General features: G+C 54.0%; 1 protein-coding gene across 3 annotated transcripts in view; it reads right to left on the bottom strand.

Annotated features, from left to right (window-relative positions):
- Nucleotides 1-5,740: 5,740 nt before the first annotated feature.
- The window catches only part of NEURL1 (neuralized E3 ubiquitin protein ligase 1), a 76,855-nt gene continuing 64,796 nt past the window's right edge, over nucleotides 5,741-17,799 (bottom strand). For all 3 annotated transcript variants that reach the window (XM_032423205.1, XM_032423207.1, XM_032423206.1), the window contains exons 4-6: nucleotides 12,131-12,820; nucleotides 8,742-8,888; nucleotides 5,741-8,268 (exon numbers count right to left, since the gene is read on the bottom strand). In XM_032423205.1, coding sequence (XP_032279096.1) covers nucleotides 8,030-8,268; nucleotides 8,742-8,888; nucleotides 12,131-12,820 — 1,076 coding nt within the window. In that variant the 3' untranslated portion in view covers nucleotides 5,741-8,029. The remainder of the gene's footprint in view (nucleotides 8,269-8,741; nucleotides 8,889-12,130; nucleotides 12,821-17,799) is intronic.

The following is a 17,799-nucleotide window of genomic DNA, read 5'->3' as shown; positions in this document are numbered from 1 at the left end:
ACAGCACAAACCCTGCAAACCCAAAGAGAATATGAATACTTGAAGCAAGAAGGGTGCATGCCAGTCCCTCTCAGACACGGCCAGGGGGTGCCAGGTCTTGTGCCCCTGGACTCCCAGCCCCACCCAGGGCAAGAGGGCCTTTCCCTAGAGCTACTGAGCTGCTTTGTGTTGCTGGAGGGTCCCGCCCGCAGCAGGTGGAGGAGGGAGGGGCCTGCGGCTCTGACCCATCTGGAGGAAAACCAGATCGGACTAAAAAAGGAAAAAGAAAAATGAAATCTCAGCAGTGTCCAAACCCAGTTTCCCATTAGTTGCGATTGAAAATGTGAAATGGCATTGTATCGCTGTATACTGCAACTTTAATCATAATGAGCCCTTCTGAGGTCATTATTGAGCTTTATATAATGCCTGAAGATGCATCATTTGGTGCTTTTTCTTTCAGTTTAAAGACCTTTTTCTTTCATTACAAGGGGGAAAAAATGTCTTCATCTCTCTCCCACTTTGAAACAGTGGGCCTGGCTGGGGTTCCTGGCCCTGCCACGCTGTTCCCACCAGGCCAGGGGATGCCAGGGGCAGCAGGAGGGAGCTGGAAGGGGCAACTCTGGACGGCAAGCGTGCCATCTGCCCCTGGCTGTGGCCGGGCCCTACCTTGCCAGCTCAGCACTCCACCCCTAGCCTGGCCCCAGAGGCTTCTCTTTCTTACTCTCGATTCTCCATCTTGACGAAGGCATTATATAGAATCGTTTTAATCACTTTCAGATGTTAGAGCAGCATATTTTACTGGTATTTATATCCATCGCTTTCCTCAGCAAGGCATGTTACAACTTTTATCATCTAAGGAAGAAAGACAAGGGAATTTCGGTTGAGCATTATTTTCATATTACTAGTATTTGCAGAGTAGGCGTAGAACTATTTAAGTTTAGACCTTGGTTTGGTAGTTTGTTTTGTTTTAAGGAAAAAAGAAAAAGATAAAGTAGCCCCTACTTTTCCTGTTTTGGTTTTTTTTTTGTATTTAACTAATATATTATTTCTTTAAGGTTACTCACTTCCCTTACCCCTCCGAATACTTTGCATTCTCAATCAAAAATGAAAACAATCTGAGAGACAGGAAAAGTGCAATATTACCGAGGGCTGCCAGGGCTCGTTGGGACAGCGGTGGGAGACCCAGTGGCCCGGTGTGTCCGTAGGAGGAGGTGGGGCTGTGGAGCAGACAGGTGACCTTCTGGGTGTTGATCTTTGACCCCTCCTCCCCCGGCAAGGTGGCAGAGGGCAGCCCCTTTTTCTGTTGGGTGTTCTCCACCCAGGAGGAATTCAGGGACGCGGGCACAGGGCTCTTGACCTCCTGGGGCCCCAGCCCTCGGAGCAGAGCAAGGGCATCCAGGAACAGTTCCTTGTTTTCATTTCCATTGCTTTTCAGCTAGCTGCCCAGAAAGACCGGTCTTAAAAAATCAGCCCCAGCAGCCCTGTCTCACCCCAGTCTCCTGATGTGTGGGCCATGATCTTTTGATGTATGTTTGAGTCTTTTTAAAACTATGTAACCTCAGTTCGGTTTATGGGCAGGAACCCTAGATGTAACCAAATCTTTTTCAGGGATGTGGGTGCCTTGAGCCCTACATACCCCAGTGAGACACCAATTCCCACAAGCCTGCAGCTAGGCCTGGTGCTAAGCTTGGGCCACCCATTCATCTCAATGACTTCAGCCTGAGGAGGGAGCCCTGCCTCTTGCTTAACACCCCAACAGTTCCCAGAGGGCCTTAAGAGAAGCATCTGAGGGGCCTACTCAGGTCTTTGTAGACAGCTTCCACACCAGGTACCAAGCCGGCCTCCTCCTTACTTGGCGCAGGTCGAGAAAGCAGCAGGATGGGAAGTCTCTGGGTCCAAGCCCTTGGAGCTCTGCCCTTCAGGGCTCCAGGGATGTCCTCGCTGGCTTGTCCCCTCCATCTCCAGTACTGTATGCTTGCTGCTCCAACCCCTCCATTTGGTGAATTTCTGTACAAACGTGGATCTGCGTGCCCAGAGTGGGACCGTGCCCCCGTGTGTGGGTGTCTCTCCTTGGAGTATATACGTCTGTATGTCCAATCTTTGAGAATCTTGATGCAGAGCTCTCTGGAAAGAGAATCATCCACACTGCTAAAGAATTAAGATTCCCTCATTTTTTTGAGGGCTGTGTGTTGAGAGAGAGTGAGTTAGTGTGTGTGTGTGTTGGTAATTTCCCACTTGAACTAAATAACACGGGGTTAGAGAACAAATACCGGGCAAGCTGTCTCCATTTTACAAGTCCTTGGCATTGGGCAGGCCCCATGGGACTCACAGTTTCTGGCAGCAAGTGTGTTATTATTCACACGTACTTCTGGCTGGAGAGTGCAATGTGTCTTTTTTTTTTTTTTTTTTTTGTAATTATTTTATTATTTCGTTGGAAACTTCACACTGGCATTAACAGATCTAGCAGAAGCAGCCTAGGCCATCATCCCGGGCTCCAAAATGAAGCTGTGGAAGAGAAGTCACTGGGTGTGGGAGCGCTGGGATAGGTGAGCCGGGTCACCACCTGCAGACGTGCCGTCCAGCAGGCTGAGCCCGCCCCTTGCCACGCGTGCCACTGCTGCGGGAGGCCCGAGCGTGAGAGCCGCTGGTCCCCGGTTCCTGTTTCTGAGGGTGGCCAGGCTGCTGGGGGCGAGAACGTGCTCACGGTGAGGTCAGTACACCAGACTGCACGGCCCAGCTGAGCATGTCACGGGAGCGGTGTGGGGCGCTTTCCCTTGACCTCACTGAGCTTTTTGCCTGAGTCGTGATCCCTATTGGAGGCAGCCTCAGTGGTTCTCAAGTTCTGTGACCAGAGACAGTGACAGGATGGGGTTACTGCCCTACAGCCTTGTTTCAGAAGCAGCAGCCTCATTGATTTTCGCTTCCCTCTGTTTTGTCCTGTGCACCTAGATCCACAGCCAGAAGTTGGCATCACTGGTGCTTACAGACCGGGTAGAGGGCTCTGCCTTCTAAGGCCTTGATCCCAACCTGCCTGTAAGGTTGGGGTTACCATGCGATCTCCTTTCCCCAATCCTATCTTTTTAATCTTGGGTTTACACTTGACCTTTGACAATCAGCCCCCTCTCCCATCCCAGTCCTAGAACTTAGTGGCCTTAGGGAATGGATTTCTGAGGTGAAGGTTCCCTCCTTTGTTTCCAGTTCCACCCTGGCTAAGGGTTGGACCTCAGGAGGCGAGAGGAGAGAGAGAGTGCGTGAGAGAGAATTGTTTTAAGGCGGAAGGATGGCTCGAGCACGTTGGAGGCAAGCAAGAGGCAGGTTGGCGTGAGGAGTGTGTGCATGTTTGGAGTGGCTGGGGCTTACCGTCCCCTCCCTGGGAAGGTAGCTTCCAGAAGAGGATGTCTTCTAGGCAGAAAGGGAAAAGTGTGAGAAGGCGGAGAGAGGGTCTGGAGGCTGGAGTTTAGTCTTTATTCAAAAGAAGGAAGAAGTCAATTCTGAGTGTTTCAGGAGGAAGAGGACAGGTACAGAGGGAATTTACTGATGCAACACCCAAGGGTCCAGTCAGAGCAGGTTGGAAAAGCCCTAAGATTGGCCACAGAAGCAGCTGACCCGAGGAAACAGCTACTTGCTGGGCCACAACCTGAGTCCCCAGCATGTTGTTAATGAGTAGTCACGGATTTACTTAGTGGGGATGGGAAGTTGCTAGCAGCAAACCCATCTTTGAGTCGGGGGACTCTGGCTCCAGAACATTCCTCCATCTCTCAGGTTCCCAGCATGTTTTGCCCACATCCCTTTGTCTAATCCAGAGCTAGCCTCTCAAATTGCTGGAATTGGTTAGAGACCAGTGACCGTAATGGGTTGTACAGTAATGACCCACGACCCCCAAACTGGAACCTCAGGGTCCAGACACCACCAAGCATGTCTGGGAGGGAAGCAGCCTCATTTCTTCTGTTGACACCAGTTGTTCTTGAGTATCCCTCCTGAGACCTGTGGCAACTCGGTCTGCTGAGCCAGCCACGCAGGTGTGACTCAGAAGACGGGGCCACGCACACTCATCCACGGACATGCCCTTTCATTTTCGGTGGCCCGTCACCAGGGCACCTTTCCATAAGCACCTACTTCGGAGAGAGAAGGGTAAACAGAGCCACCATTCTTGGATCTGCAACTTGTTCTCTGCAACAGGTTTTCTTTAAATCCAGGACATAGGCTGGGAAAAGGGTTTCACTGACAGTTCCCGAGAGGTCTGCAGGAAGGTGACTTCTGAGTGAAGATGTGAGTGGCAGGTCCCTCAAGTGTGGTTTGGGGAGCGCATGGTTGCCCGTGAAGTGCTGGATGTCTTTGGGGCTCCAGAGCTTTGGGGGATTCCTCATGGTGTCCACTTAACCCCTCCCAGCTCCTAGCAGGCTCTGTGGGGTCAGGAGGAGGTTGTGCCCTCTTCTGCCCTTAGCAGAGAAACTGAAGGACAGTGAATTCAGCGCAGTTTGAGTGCTAAAAAAATTTCCAGGATAAATGGTGGTGCTAAACTATCTCCATGTTTCTAATATTTTTAATAGTGGGTTTTTTTTTTAATTGTTCTCATCACAAAAACGCAGTGTCCTTGGGGAAGGGACCCAACCCCTTGGCCTGCCACTTTCCAGGTGTCCTTTATCATGCTAACGGGACTCTTTGGTCTGCAGAAAATACTCTGTCTTGGCATGCTTCTAGACTGTAAGATTTGGGTTGTTTTGTTTTATATTTTGTTTATGTTTACATCTTGTATTTCCCTGAAAACTAAATAAAGTTTTTGGCCTTTTTAACTGAAGAGAATCACCTCTTAATTCTCCCTGCCATCAGAAAAGCCATCCAGCTGCATAGCAAAAGGCACCTTATCCAGAACGCAGGATGCAGGATCCGGGGCCCCTCTGAGGACACTGGAGGGGCGGGGGGAGGCAGTTAAGTTGCCACTTTTGCTGGTGAGAGCCATGCTCAAGTTTCTCCTCCCTTCCCCCACTTCTCCCCTTCCCCACCTACAGGAAGCTTTCTGGGCAGTTGCCAAGGCTTTGAGAGAGAGAAATGCAGATCTTGGGGCAAAAGACCCACATCCAGCAGGCCTGGCTAGCCCCTCAGCTTGGAGCCCTGGATGCTCCCCTGCTTTTGCTGGACTCCAGTAAACAGGGCTGGGCTGTCCTGCTGTAGGGACCAGAGCATCTTCCCAGGGGAAGGGCAGGAAGGCAGGCATGCTCTGTGCTGGAGTCCCAGCCCCACCAAATGAGCATGATTCCCACGCTGTGCCTAGACTCGCTCCACCACTCCCAGCTTCTACTGTCAACCAGATAGACTCAGCACATCTAGAAGGTTTCTCTAAAGGCCCCGGGCCAGAGCCCTCCCTTTTCTGTGCTGCCCTCACCCCTCCTGACCTGTGTGATGGGTTTATCATCCTCCCATGAGCCCCTAGGGGGCAGTGCCACCCCACAAGGGTTTGGAGCCAGGTTTGGGCCCACCTCCGCCTTCATAGAGAGCTGAGCAGGCCTCAGGGACTCTGCTCCTGCCCCAATGAACACTGCTCGGCAGGGATCCAGGGATTTGAGGGCACCACAGGGCAGTGGCTTCTCCCTTTCTCACCTGGCATTCTGGCCCCTGCTGTCCAAGCCCCAGGTCATGCTCCCGCCCCCCCACTCCAGGGAGTCTCCCCTGACTATTGACACCTGACCCTTCACCTTCACCCCCCAACCCCACCTCGGTCCTCCCTCCCCCAGCCCTCCACACAGCACAGCACAGCCCTCAGGCTGGTACGAAATCACCTTTATTCACAATCACAGCGACCCAAGTTCACAAAGGAGGCAGCAACTATCCCAGCACTAAGAGAGACAGTGGTACGGATGGCTTCCTCGCCCCAAACCTCAGGCCCCGCAGCCCCTGCACTTAAGACCTTCCCTTGCCTCTGACATGAGACTCCTGACGAGATGGGGCCACCACCTCCCCCTCCCCCTGACCCCACTCCCATGGAAGGGGTCTTCAGGGTCCGGGACTGGGGAGTGGAGACCCACCGTGGAACCATGACTTCCTGGAGGCCCTCTGCAAGGCAGGGGCCAACAAAGGCCCAGCCTGGCCTTCTGACCCTCAGTGCTGTCCCACCCAACACCCCACAGCAGCCGTCATCAAAGAAGTCCCAAGAGTCACACAAAGTCTGCTCTCCTCCCCACACAGTCCTTTTACAGAGGTGGCAGCTGAGGCTGAGAAGGGCTATGACCCGGCCAGGGCCACACAGCTGCCCAGTGGCCAGGTCCAGAATCCCACTCTGCCAGCCACAGGGAGCAGCAGTCTCTGATGGACGTGAAAAAGCCATCGGAGGGGGCAGAGGGTTGGGAGGCTGGGGGGAGACTAGGCCAAGACTGTTGAGAGCGGGCGCCAGCCCATGGCCTATCAGGGTAGGGCAGGCAAGGCTGGGACAACTGCAGCCTAAGAGCAGGGGCGGGGGGCATGCCACCCCGGACCCAGAAATAACCCAGAGGTGCCAGGAGCTGGTCCCTTCCCTCCTCATCTTTCCTGAGGGGAAAGAGCCTTACTAAGAACAGCGTCCCCACCCCCACTATGAGTAGGCCTTCCCAGTCCCGTTCCCTGGCCCAAGCGGGGCTCCCCTCCTCCAGCCTTCCCCGAACTTTGTATGTCCTCATGGAAGGGGGCACTCCTCAGCCTCCTGACGTCTTTGAGCCAACTATGATGACCCTGCGGCAGCCCAGAGAGCAATGGCACTTTGTGGCTCCGGGTCATCCACCAGCCCCAGGACACTAAGGAGGTTCAGTTTATCTCTCCATAAAATGGATACAATTTGATAGGAGGCCTCCCAATTCAGCCTCTTTTTATGGCGTTCTAATTCACGGTAAGCAGAGATGGCTGTGGACTTTGGGCTGGAGCCTGGGGAAGATTTTGAGAACTACCTCTGCAGCCCTCTCTCGCCAGGCACGCCGCACACCGGGGCAGCATTTCTAGGGGCCCCGGGGGATGGCAACTCAATCCCCCCCCAAAAAAAACAACCCACAAACCAAATAAATAAATAAATAAAAATAAGAAAAAAGGCTGGTTTTACCCCCAGGGTACCCCACTCCCACCCCCACTCCAGGGTCCTGGCCTCGCCTGGGGATACCACAGTCTGAGTATCAGCCAGGCCCCCGACAGCACTGAGATCCGGGAGGACAGGTCTCAGAGCAAAGATGCAAACCTGCTCTTAGAGAACCTTCCAGAAGACGAACACTGCTCTCCAGCCCACACCGAGGCTGTCCCTGGGCAGCAGCATCTAGCGAGATGACTGGGGCAGAAAGGCTATGGCCAGGAAGGGGCCCTCTGCACCTCAGCCAGGGCGCAGGGTCAGAGACCCAGAACCTGCAGCCTTCTGTGGCCCGTCCATCCACGCGTCCTGGGTGAGTGGGAGAGGGACAAGGCATGGGGCTGCCGCCTGCCCAGGGTGAGAGGTATCCACCAGCCTTACGCCTGGCTGCCAGGCCTGAGGGGCAGGGAAGAGAGGAAGGAGAAGGTGGGTAGAGGTCAGAGTCAGGCAGCAGCTCAGGGGCTACCTGCCTAGGGCTGCTGTCGGGCAGGCTATACACTGCTCCAGGATGGCTGGCTGAGAGAACAAACGGAGACTGAAGTCCAGGCCGTACTCCGAAGGCCCTAGCTCAGGGACACATCTGCCCAGAGGAAGGGACATGTTTTCTAATTCTCACATGGACTAGAGGACTGCCTAGCAATCTGCCCCAGATGGGGAAGGATTAGGATAGGCTGAGACCCCCGTTTAGCCCCTCGGCATGCACGGCAGAGTGGGTGCAGAGAAGGGAAAGACAGGAGGAGAGCAGACTCCTCCCACCCTCCCTCTGCTGGGCAATTTGTTTCTGCCCCTCACCTCCCTGCCTTATACTCCCTTTCTTCCCAAACCTTCGAGGGCCTCAGTTTCCCGTGTTTAATGAAGAAGGGAAGAGTTTCCCAAATGAGGAAGAAGAGAAGGGGCCCTGTGGGCTTGCCCCTCGGCTGGAGCGGCCCGAGCCTGAGGCGGCAGGCATGCAGGGTGGGGCGCCCCAGGCTAGGAGCTGCGGTAGGTCTTGATAATGTCCTTGATGGGGCGGCGGCAGATGGGGCAGCAGGCGTGCAGGGCCTTCTTGAGGCGCAGGCCACAGCCGTAGCAGAGGCACATGTGGCCACACGTGTAGATGACCGTGTCCACTGCGTGCTCATAGCAAATGGTGCACTCATCGCTCCACTGTCCTGTGCCCGGGGCCACCGGCGACTCAGGCAGGCTCACTGGGGAGTTGGGGGCCGTCCCTGGGGACAAGGGGACACCAGTCAGCGGAGACATGGCCCAGCCTGGCCCCAGGGTCATGGGAAGAAAGCCCTCTGGTCTCTCACTCCACTGACTGGGGTCTGCCTGTTTCCCTTGACGACCCACTTCCTGGGTGCTAGGAGGCACCTGATGAGGGGCCAGGGTGCCCACGAGGCAGTGAGAGAAGGGGGGGAGGAAGGGAGGGGCCCAGAGTCTTTTAAGGAAGACCTCTTCTGAGCTATCCTTTGGTCTTCCCCGTGTGCTAAAGAGTGCTCTGGAGAAAGGTGCCCGGCTGGGGGACAGGGTGGGATTCACCCCAGAAATCACCACACGCAACAAGGGTTCACTGAGCCTGCCTCCAGGTCCTCCAGCGCCCAGCTCTGACCCGGAGGCCGCACGGCCGCCTCAGCCAGGGGGTCTTGGGGTGGGGAGGCCGCCGCGGACACCGCGGAACCCGAGCGGCCAGCCTACTTACCCCCAGCAGAGCTCCCCAGAGGTCCGGAGCTGCACGTGCTGAGCAGGGGGTCAGAGAGGCAGCTGCCCAGGGCACTGGGCGAGGTTGGCGTGGAGGCAGGGGAGCAGGAGAGTGACGGGATGCCCCGCTCTGCCAGGATGGTGGAGCCTGCGGGAGGGGAGGGAGCGACGCACTAGCCACCGAGAGGCCTACGGGGAGGAAGCTCGAGTCTCCGCCCCTCCTAGAGGCTCCCAGGAAAGTGCTGACACAGCACTACCAGACAGCCCAGCCACTGGGCGGGCTCAGGGCAGGACCCCATCGGGAGGCCCAGCGCCTTGTCCCCGCTGTTTCCACCGACCAACGGGAGGGCGACTTCCTGCTCTGCTGTTCCTGCATCAGCAGTCTCCAAACACGCCCTCTGCCTAGAATCCCACCTCCACCCTTCCTACGCATCCTCACCTTCAAGGTTTCCCATGCCAGGGAACAAAGTCCCCCTCCTCCCACCTAGCGTGGCCCTCCTGTTCCAAGCCCTGTGCTCTCTCCGTCACTGCCCCCAGATACCACCCACCATCTCCTCTGCAATAGCACCTTTCGGAGGCCTTCAGCATCTCCCAAGCTCATTCGCTCATTCTGTGCTACGTTCTCTCCCTCCTTCCTCCCCTCCCTCTCTTCTCTCCCTCTTCCACTCCTCTCCTCACCTTCCTCTTTTCTTCCTCCCCTCCTTGCTTCTCCCTTCAACAAGGTACCAGGTACCTACCAGGTACCATCCCCTGTGTAAACATAACACTGAGAACAAGACCGACAGAGCCCTTGCCCCCAAAGAGCTAACTGTCCAGGGAGCCCCTTGGGGCTGTCCTCAAACCCCCTCCTCTGGGCAGCTTTGACCATCCCCACAAACCACATTACTTTATTTAGCACTGACTGGACACACACACCACATACATGGGCCTAAACCACAGAGCTGGGGTATTATTTGTTCTTTGCCCAGGTATGCAGCTTTGCTTTCCCAGGTGAACTATGAGCTTCCTGAGAGCAGGAAATGGTATTCACCTGTGACTCTCCCAAGGCTCTAACATACTGCCCTACACATAAATGCTCAATGAAATCCTTTTATCATCAGGTGTTCTAAGTCAATCAATAGTCACTGTTTCTAAGAATATGCATTAGATAGCCACAAGGTTTCTCTGGTGTTAATAGTTTTCAAAGTTAATTAGCATCTTCTTTCAGAAATTCACACCTATTTCGTTTTCTTGCCTTATTGCACTGGCTAGTATTTTCAGAACAATACTTAAGGCATCCCCCTATCATATTCCTGACTTTAATGAGAATGTTTCTCATGTTTTGTCATTAAGTATGAAACTAGCAATGGTTTTGGAGTAAAGGAAATATCCTTCCATTCTTAGTTCATTCAGGCCTTTCACGAAGCACAGCACTCCTCTGTAAGGTAAATAATTACCCCTCACACACTGTCACTGGTTTGTTTTTCCTTTGCAGTCCATCAGGATCCCCAAACACCAATTTGCTGACTGAGATGCCCAGTTCTCCTACAGCCCAGGTGCAGTGTTTGGCATACATTGTTTAGCATATATGTGGATGATTATTCTTAAACACCCACCTTGGCCCACTTACATTTAAGTCCTGATTTTTTTTAAGCTTCCCCTGTGTCTAGTAAGCTTCTTTGGGGAACAGAAGTCTCAGTGGAAAGCTACTTATCTATTATTAGATGGTGCTGAGGCAGGATAGTACCCTCCCCTTATACAACTTCCTTCATCTGAGGAGCAGTGTCTCCCAGTGAGTGTAGCCAAGTATTTTTTTTTTTAACCTCAGCCTGAATTTTTTCTGCACCCCAGTCTGATTTCTTTTTATCCCATCCTGAATTTTCACCCCAACTTCTTTCCTTCCTGATTTCTTTTCATTCCTTCCTGATTTATCTTCTCTCAATCATAACTTCTTAGCATCTTGCCTCATTTCTTTTCACTCCTTTTCAGATATTTTTTTTTCACTCCATCTTCATTTGGTCTCTTTCCAGAGTAGGAAGTCCCCACTTATTTTATCAGATTTCACAAACTCTTAACACACAACCACCAACAACATTATACACACAAATATGCATGCAGTTAGTTACTCACGTGTGCCTATACACAGACATACCCATCTTAGAGCATAACACACATTCACTTACATACACACACACACACACACCCTGTCCACAAAGTCTCCTGGGGTGAGGTCTAGGATGGGGCTATGAAGCCCAGAGGTCTCCACACCTGCCTAAGCAAACCTGCTTAAATAAAGATTTCAGACGGGTGCCTGGGTGGCTCAGTGGGTTATGCCATCGATTCTTGATTTCAGCTCAGGTCATAATCTCAGAGTCGTGAGATCAAGCCCCGCATCGGGAGCCTGCTTGGGATTCTCTCTCTCCCCCCCTCTCTTCTCTCTAAAAATAAAATCTTAAAACAAAAAATCAGATGCCCAGGACTTATCCAACATCTACAGGATCAAAATCTCTGCAGGTGGGATTCAAAAATCTGTACCAGGTCCTCCTAATGACTCTAATGGAATTAGCCCAGTGTACTGCACCTGCTTAGAAGGCCAGCTCTTACAAAGTAACCTGAAGAAACCTGTGCACTCTGGGGAAACAGAGGTCCCTGGAGATGCTTTGTGAAAAAAAGATTTCTGGTCAAATTAGTTTAGAAAAAGCTGTACATCATAACCACCTCCACCCCCCTCCTTAAAGATTCACATTGCATATTAAAGGGTCTGAGAAGTTCTGCAGTAAAGAATCCCCCACTTTTCCTCACAGAATACTCTGAGAAACATAACTTTCACAAGTCCACATCCACCAGTCCATTCAAACTCTGTCCATTCAAACCCAGGAAAGAAAGGCCCAGACCTCTGCAACCCCATTTCCTCCAAGGCCCTCTGCTCAGAGATTCCCTATAGGCTCCCAACCCCCACACTGCACAAACACCTGGCTACGGACATACCAAACTCTTTTTCTTATCTAGACACACAGCCATCCTTAAGAGGCAGAGACTTTAATTCCCATTTTGGAGAAATGGAAACTGAGCCTCAGAAAGTTAATTGCTGGTGGAAACCTTTTTTCTCATTTTTAAGTGGCCACTGGGCTGTTTATGCATCTGTGGGGACGTGGTTAATCAGATTCTGAGAGTGAAACTCGGTGATCCACACTTTTCTGCCCGCCCCCAGGGTGCGTCTGGGAGGACTGGAGGCAAGGCCTAGGCGATGGAGTCCGGCCCACAACTCATTTCGGTGCCTGTGACTCGGTGGCAAGACCCGCGCGAGGCAGTGGGGCGGGGCGCACTCGCCCTCTTTCCTTTCCCCGATTCCCCGATTTCCCGGGGACAGGTGCTGGGGCTGTGGGAGGGGCGCTCGGGGGAGGCACTCACCGAGGATGCGGATCTGCGTGACGGCTCCGTGCAGGCCGAAGAGCATCCAGAGCGGCTGCGTGGCGTCCACGCACAGCTGCATACCCGCCGCGGCGCCGTTGTGGCTGAGGTGCAGCTCGCCGTCGGCGTTGACCACCAGGCCCAGGATGTCGCCGCTGTGCAGGGGCCCGGGCACGCGGCACACGGCCCAGAACTCCTTGCGGTCCACCAGGGCCTCGGGGCTGAAAGGCAGGTCCGCGGGCCGCAGCGTGCCGGGGTCGCACGTGGTGACGCCGAAGGAGAGCGCGCCGGGCCGCGCGCCGCCCGAGCGCGTGACCTTGACGAAGATGGTCTCGGCCACGCGCACGGGCCGGCTGGTGAAGACGAGCGCGCGCTCGTCGCGCCCGTGCTCCAGGCGCGCCACGGTCTGCTCGTCCAGGATCCGCACGTGCGCCCCGGCGCGCAGCGCGTGGAAGCGCAGGTCGCCGTCGAGCTGCGCGGGCAGCGCGCGGCTGTGCTGCGAGTTGAGCGAGTTCTGCGGGATGGGGCAGCCGGCGGCCGGCGCGGCGTCGTCGCCGTCGGCGGCCGGCACGTTGAGGTCGCACAGGCTCACGGAGAGGCGCGCCTCGTCGGCGTCGCGCCGCAGTGACGGCCGCCGCAGGGCGGTGAAGGAGCGCGGCCGCAGGCAGTCCGGGAGCATCAGCTCGCTGTCTGCGGCCAGGGAGGGGGAGAGACAGGGCGACCGTCACGCGGGCCCCGCTGGGCCAGCGCGCTTCCTCCCGCCCGCCTTTCCAGTCTGCACCGGGAAATACCGAAGGCCTCGTGAACAGCATGGAAGAGGCTTAGGACGGAGGCGCAGGGGCAGGGTCGGGAAACAAAGTACGCAGGACATCTATTTGTTTAAGCAAAGGATCAAGGCTGGAAGGAAGGGCACCAAAATTAAAAACATTCCTTCTACATGGCACACTTATAAAAGTTTTTTTATTGTTATTATTAACTTAACTCCCTTTTGATCCCCGAGCACTTGAGTCGACAGCAGTAAATATTAGTTGAAAGCACTGTGGACATTCTACCCCTCTGGAAGGTCAGAGGGAACCCCCTTCCCCAGAAAAACTTTGCATAAATGGTCTCATCTTACCCTAACAATTACCTCTTGAGTTATCATTGCCACAGAAGGACACTGAGGCTGAAAGAACTTAAGTAAATTTATCCAGGATTTCCTTTTGAAAGTGACTTAACTGGAAATCAACCCCTTTCTCTTCTTAATCATACAAGTAAGACTATTTTGTAGAAAAGACCGTTAAACAAACAAACAAAAAAATCACCTCTCGGCCCACCATCTGGAGAAAAATATTCTTAATACTTGGGTGAAGACCTTCCAGCTTTTTTTCCCAATATATTCCTGTTACTTTTTCTAATACAATAACCGAATCATGCTATGTAAACTCCAGTAGTTTTTAATCTTTTATGGGTAACAAATCCCTTTGAAAATGTGATAACCTTGACCTATGTCCTCAGAAAAACACCTGTTCTTCCTAAATTCTGTGGATAATTTCAGGACATCTGTGAATCCCATAAAGCCACCCATGGGCATGGACTCCAGGCTAAGAACCCTGCTATACAGATTTCCTTTTCAAAACTAGCTTTTCCAATATGTCCTGAACACCTTTTCATGCCAATAACCATGTTTCCAACACCATATTTTTGTAACGGCTGTGTTATGTCCCTACTTTATGGAGTCCTATCTATAATAAAAGTCATCATGCATGATGAATTACCCCGCATTTCATCCTTAAAACATCCCATGGAAGTGTTCCCATTATGGAGATAAAGCTGAGAGATGTGATGTGACAGCCACCAAGTGGCAGATCCGAGACAGAAGCAAGGTATGTCCAACTCCTGACACCACATTCTTCGCTTTCAGGCCCTCCTTATTTATTATTTAACTCCCCTCTGTGGGAGTTATAGTCCCCAAATTTGGCTATTGCTACTGTAGACCACATCATGAGCCAATCCCTCCCTGGGAGCCTTTTCTCTGAGCCTCTGCAAGGGAGAATCTGCTTTCCCTCCAGGACCTGGGTAAGGATGGCTGGGGTGCTCGATGTGGAAGCAAAGCTTGGAGGACTGGACTGATATGGGCAACTGAAGCCAGAACTCAGCTCCTGCTGAATCTAGAGACAGTTTCTAAAGCCTCCTTGCTTTCGTTCTCTCCCTGCCCCTTCCAGGAACAGTGTTGTTTGGGTCTCGGCAAGGAGAGGGTGCTGGGCCCTTCCCCCAAACCCCGTGCCCTCTCTGGAGAAGCCTCTTGGGGCCTGGCTGGTTGGGATTTCCCAGCATCGTGCTTGGCAAGAAGAAGGGAGCCAACCGGAAAATGCAATTATTCCAGGGAATTGACTCTGTGAGCGCGATGGTGCAGAGAGGCTGGGGGCTGCAGAGAGGCAGAGGCAAGGAGGCCCAAACAGGAGGAGGAGGCCTGAGAGACAGTCGTGGGGACCTGGGAGAGGCTATGGGCTGACCTGGGCCACCAAGGAACAGCCCCTGCTCTCCACCCCTCAGGGATTGCAGGCACTGGCCTTAGAGGACTCCAGGGTTGGAGATGGAGACGAAGGGGCAGTGACAGCAGGGTGACTAGAAAACAAAAGGTTCAGAGATGCCCAGCCAGAGCCCACAGGAAGAAGCCCGGAACACGGCTCGCACACATATATACCCCCACACTCCTCTCCCCACCCCACACACACTCCGGACAATCAGCCCAGGGCCCATGGAGCTGGGCAGACCATCAGCACAGACTTCTGAATGGGGCTGGATGCGCGCTCCCTTGAGCTCTGTCCCTTCAGGGGTCTTTCTGTACTTGAATAAGCCCACTACTGGGCCTCCCAGGCAACCCGAGCCACTGCTGAGCTCCTCTAAGACAGCGGTTCCTTCTCTTAGACTGAAATCTCCCTCCCTGTATCCAAGGATATCTTGGATAGATTTACGTAACTTCGCAGCTTCAATGTCCTTCTGTGCCAATACTACCTCTGGGGCAGCCCCGTGGAGAAAACAACTCCCCTCAGGGAATACTTGGACCCACCACACACCTTCCCACCTCCTGGACAATAAACAGAACCAGACTCAGTACTCCAGATGTTCCCTGACCAGCTCAAGGCACAGTGTGGCCACCACCTCCCTTGATATTTACACTATAACTCTCATAATGTAACCTAAGGGTATTTGGGGTTTTTTAGTAACCCAAATCCATATACTGGTAGGCAGGACAGAAGCATAGTTAAGTGTAAGGATTTTGAAGTCATCAGCCTGGGTTGAAATGCTGGCTGCACCATTTCCTGGCCATATCACCTTAGATAAATAGCTTAACCTCTCTGGGCCTCTCTTCTTCAGCCATGAAATCAGCATTTACTGAGGTGCATAAAATCTGTATTCTAATACTCCGCTCAGAAGGGATGCTATGAAGTCCAAATGTAGTCGGCTACAGAGGGCACCTGGAGAGTACCTGGCCCATAATAATCACGAGGTTAATATGACCCACTGTTATTGTTTACATGCCCTAGGGCTCAGAAGAAAGTGCATGGGCTCTGGGGTGATACAGGCCTGGGTTTAAATGTCCAAGCCAGCACTTGAATCAACTTTCCTCCCAGCCTCAGGTCACTCAGCTAGAGAATGGGGGTAATCACAACTGTGTTGTGATGGTGACGCAGGGGTCAGAGGCAGGTCGGGGGGCCCCTGGGACCTAGGTACTTGATAACTTCAGGTACCAGTGCTTACTTGGGTTGTTTGTCAACCGAAGTCAGGTCCCCCTGCACCAGGCAATGAACGTCCTGCACCTGACTGTAGGACTTCACATCGGTCCTGAATGGCATCCCTGACTGAGGACCAGGAAGGAGAAGCTACAAAGCGGAGATTAGAGGAGAAAGAAGAGAAGGAAGGAGAAACAGCAAGGGGTGGGGAGAGAGGAGGAGGGGCAGGAAAATGACCCCTTTGGCCTTGCTTGAAATCTTGGAGGAGTAGAGAGAAAAGGTACAGCAGATGCTGGGAAACAGCTAAAAATGGAATCCCCGGGGCCAGTGCCCAGCCCAAGTATGTCTTCTCTCCCAGCCAGGCCACCCCTCGGGGTCAGGAGCAGCTGCAGGCCTCCAGCAAGCTCCAAAATAACCACCCCCTCAGTGCACCCAGCTGTGCCAGGTCCTGAAATAGGTGACACCGGAGACGGAGGAGCTGGGCAGGACGCCCTCCGCAGAAGGGTCAGCAGAGGTCAGAGCTGACGGAAAGCCAGGCAAGGGTCCAGGCCCCCAAAGCCACGGGAGAGAGCCCGGAGGCCAACCTCAGCCCAGGGTCACAGCTTGGAGAAAGGGCAGAGGGCAACCTGTCACCCCAAGCAGTGGGGTGGCCCGTTCGGAAGCAACAAATTCTACCATTCGGGCCAGGGACCCAGGGCTGCCCACTCTGGAGGTGTTTATGCAGGGCCCGGAGCGGGGAGCGGCACAAGGCCACAGGGGACGCTGCTCGGCTGGCTCCCCTCTCGGTGTCCCCTCTTTCGGGAAGGAATTTGTCAGTCTTCAGCTCCTGGCAGCGGGGAGGGGTGGCCGGCAGATCCTTTGCGCCAGGGCAGAAATAACCAGGCCCCACAAGGGCAGCGAGGCCCGGGCAGGGTTTCCTCCCCTCAAGGTGGCACTCGGGTCACCCACTCACTGACGCGCTGTATGCCCAGGCCTAGGCAGTGGTAAAGACAGAAGCGAGCACCTGGGCCCCAAGGAGCCAGTCGGCTGTGCGGGGATCAAAGCTTGGAGGCATGAAAATATTTGAATATAATTTCCCTACCAAATTCTTAGTGTCTCCAGAGGAAATCCATTTCTCTCTGCCAAGTTCTCACCCAGCCTTGCCTAGAATGCTCCCGGGGACAAGAAGCTCACCACAGCCCAAGGCTATCTGTCCCCTATCTCTGATCAACTGTAACTGTTAGAAAAGCTGTCCAGGCACGGATCCAGAGGTATCCCACATCCGCTCCGTGGCGCCCCCTCTGAGCCTTCTCTTCTATAGGATAAATGCCCCCGTTAGGATAAGGCTCTCCAACCAAGGCGGAGGTCCCCTTCCTGTTTCACAGTGAGTCACACAGCCTCTTGGAAGAAACAAGATTTGACCTGGGCCCTGACAGACAAGAGAGTTCGAACTGACAGAAGTGAGAGGCACTCAGTGGGAAAAGTGCACTAGCAAATGCCCGGGACAATCTGAGGCCAGTGGGGAGAAAGGAAGGGAGAGGAGGAGAGGAGGGGCCGGACTGAGGGCACCGGGGCCAGCTCTGGCCAGTGCAAGGCAACCAAGGCAGGGCCTGGGCACTGGTGCCGGAGCCCTCAGGGGCAGGCAAGGGGCTCCTTTGAAGCAGGGCCTGCCATCAGCCCGAGAGTCTTGTTTGTTCAGGAGAACATCCGGAGCGCTGGCTAATCTTTAACCATGGGTCGGCCCACGGCAGCAGGCTGGCTGGCGGGCATCTGCCGCCCCCTGTTTGGAAGGCGCTGGAGGCCCATTTACTCTCTCCATAAACATCCTCCTGCTGGTCAGCACCTGGCGTGGGGCAGGGGAAGGAGCCCCGAGGGCGGGGACATGGCTTGGACGGGTAAGGGGTTTCCCCACCCCTCTGGGCAGCGCCCTGAAACCCACACTGGCCTCCACCCTCTGCATATAAACCCAACCCC

Source organism: Phoca vitulina, unplaced genomic scaffold, assembly GCF_004348235.1.
Source record: "Phoca vitulina isolate PV1807 unplaced genomic scaffold, GSC_HSeal_1.0 scaffold28, whole genome shotgun sequence".
In the NCBI taxonomy this organism is placed as follows: Eukaryota; Metazoa; Chordata; class Mammalia; order Carnivora; family Phocidae; genus Phoca; species Phoca vitulina.
Note: the sequence above shows the minus strand (reverse complement) of the source record. Positions and strands in the feature narration are given on the sequence as shown.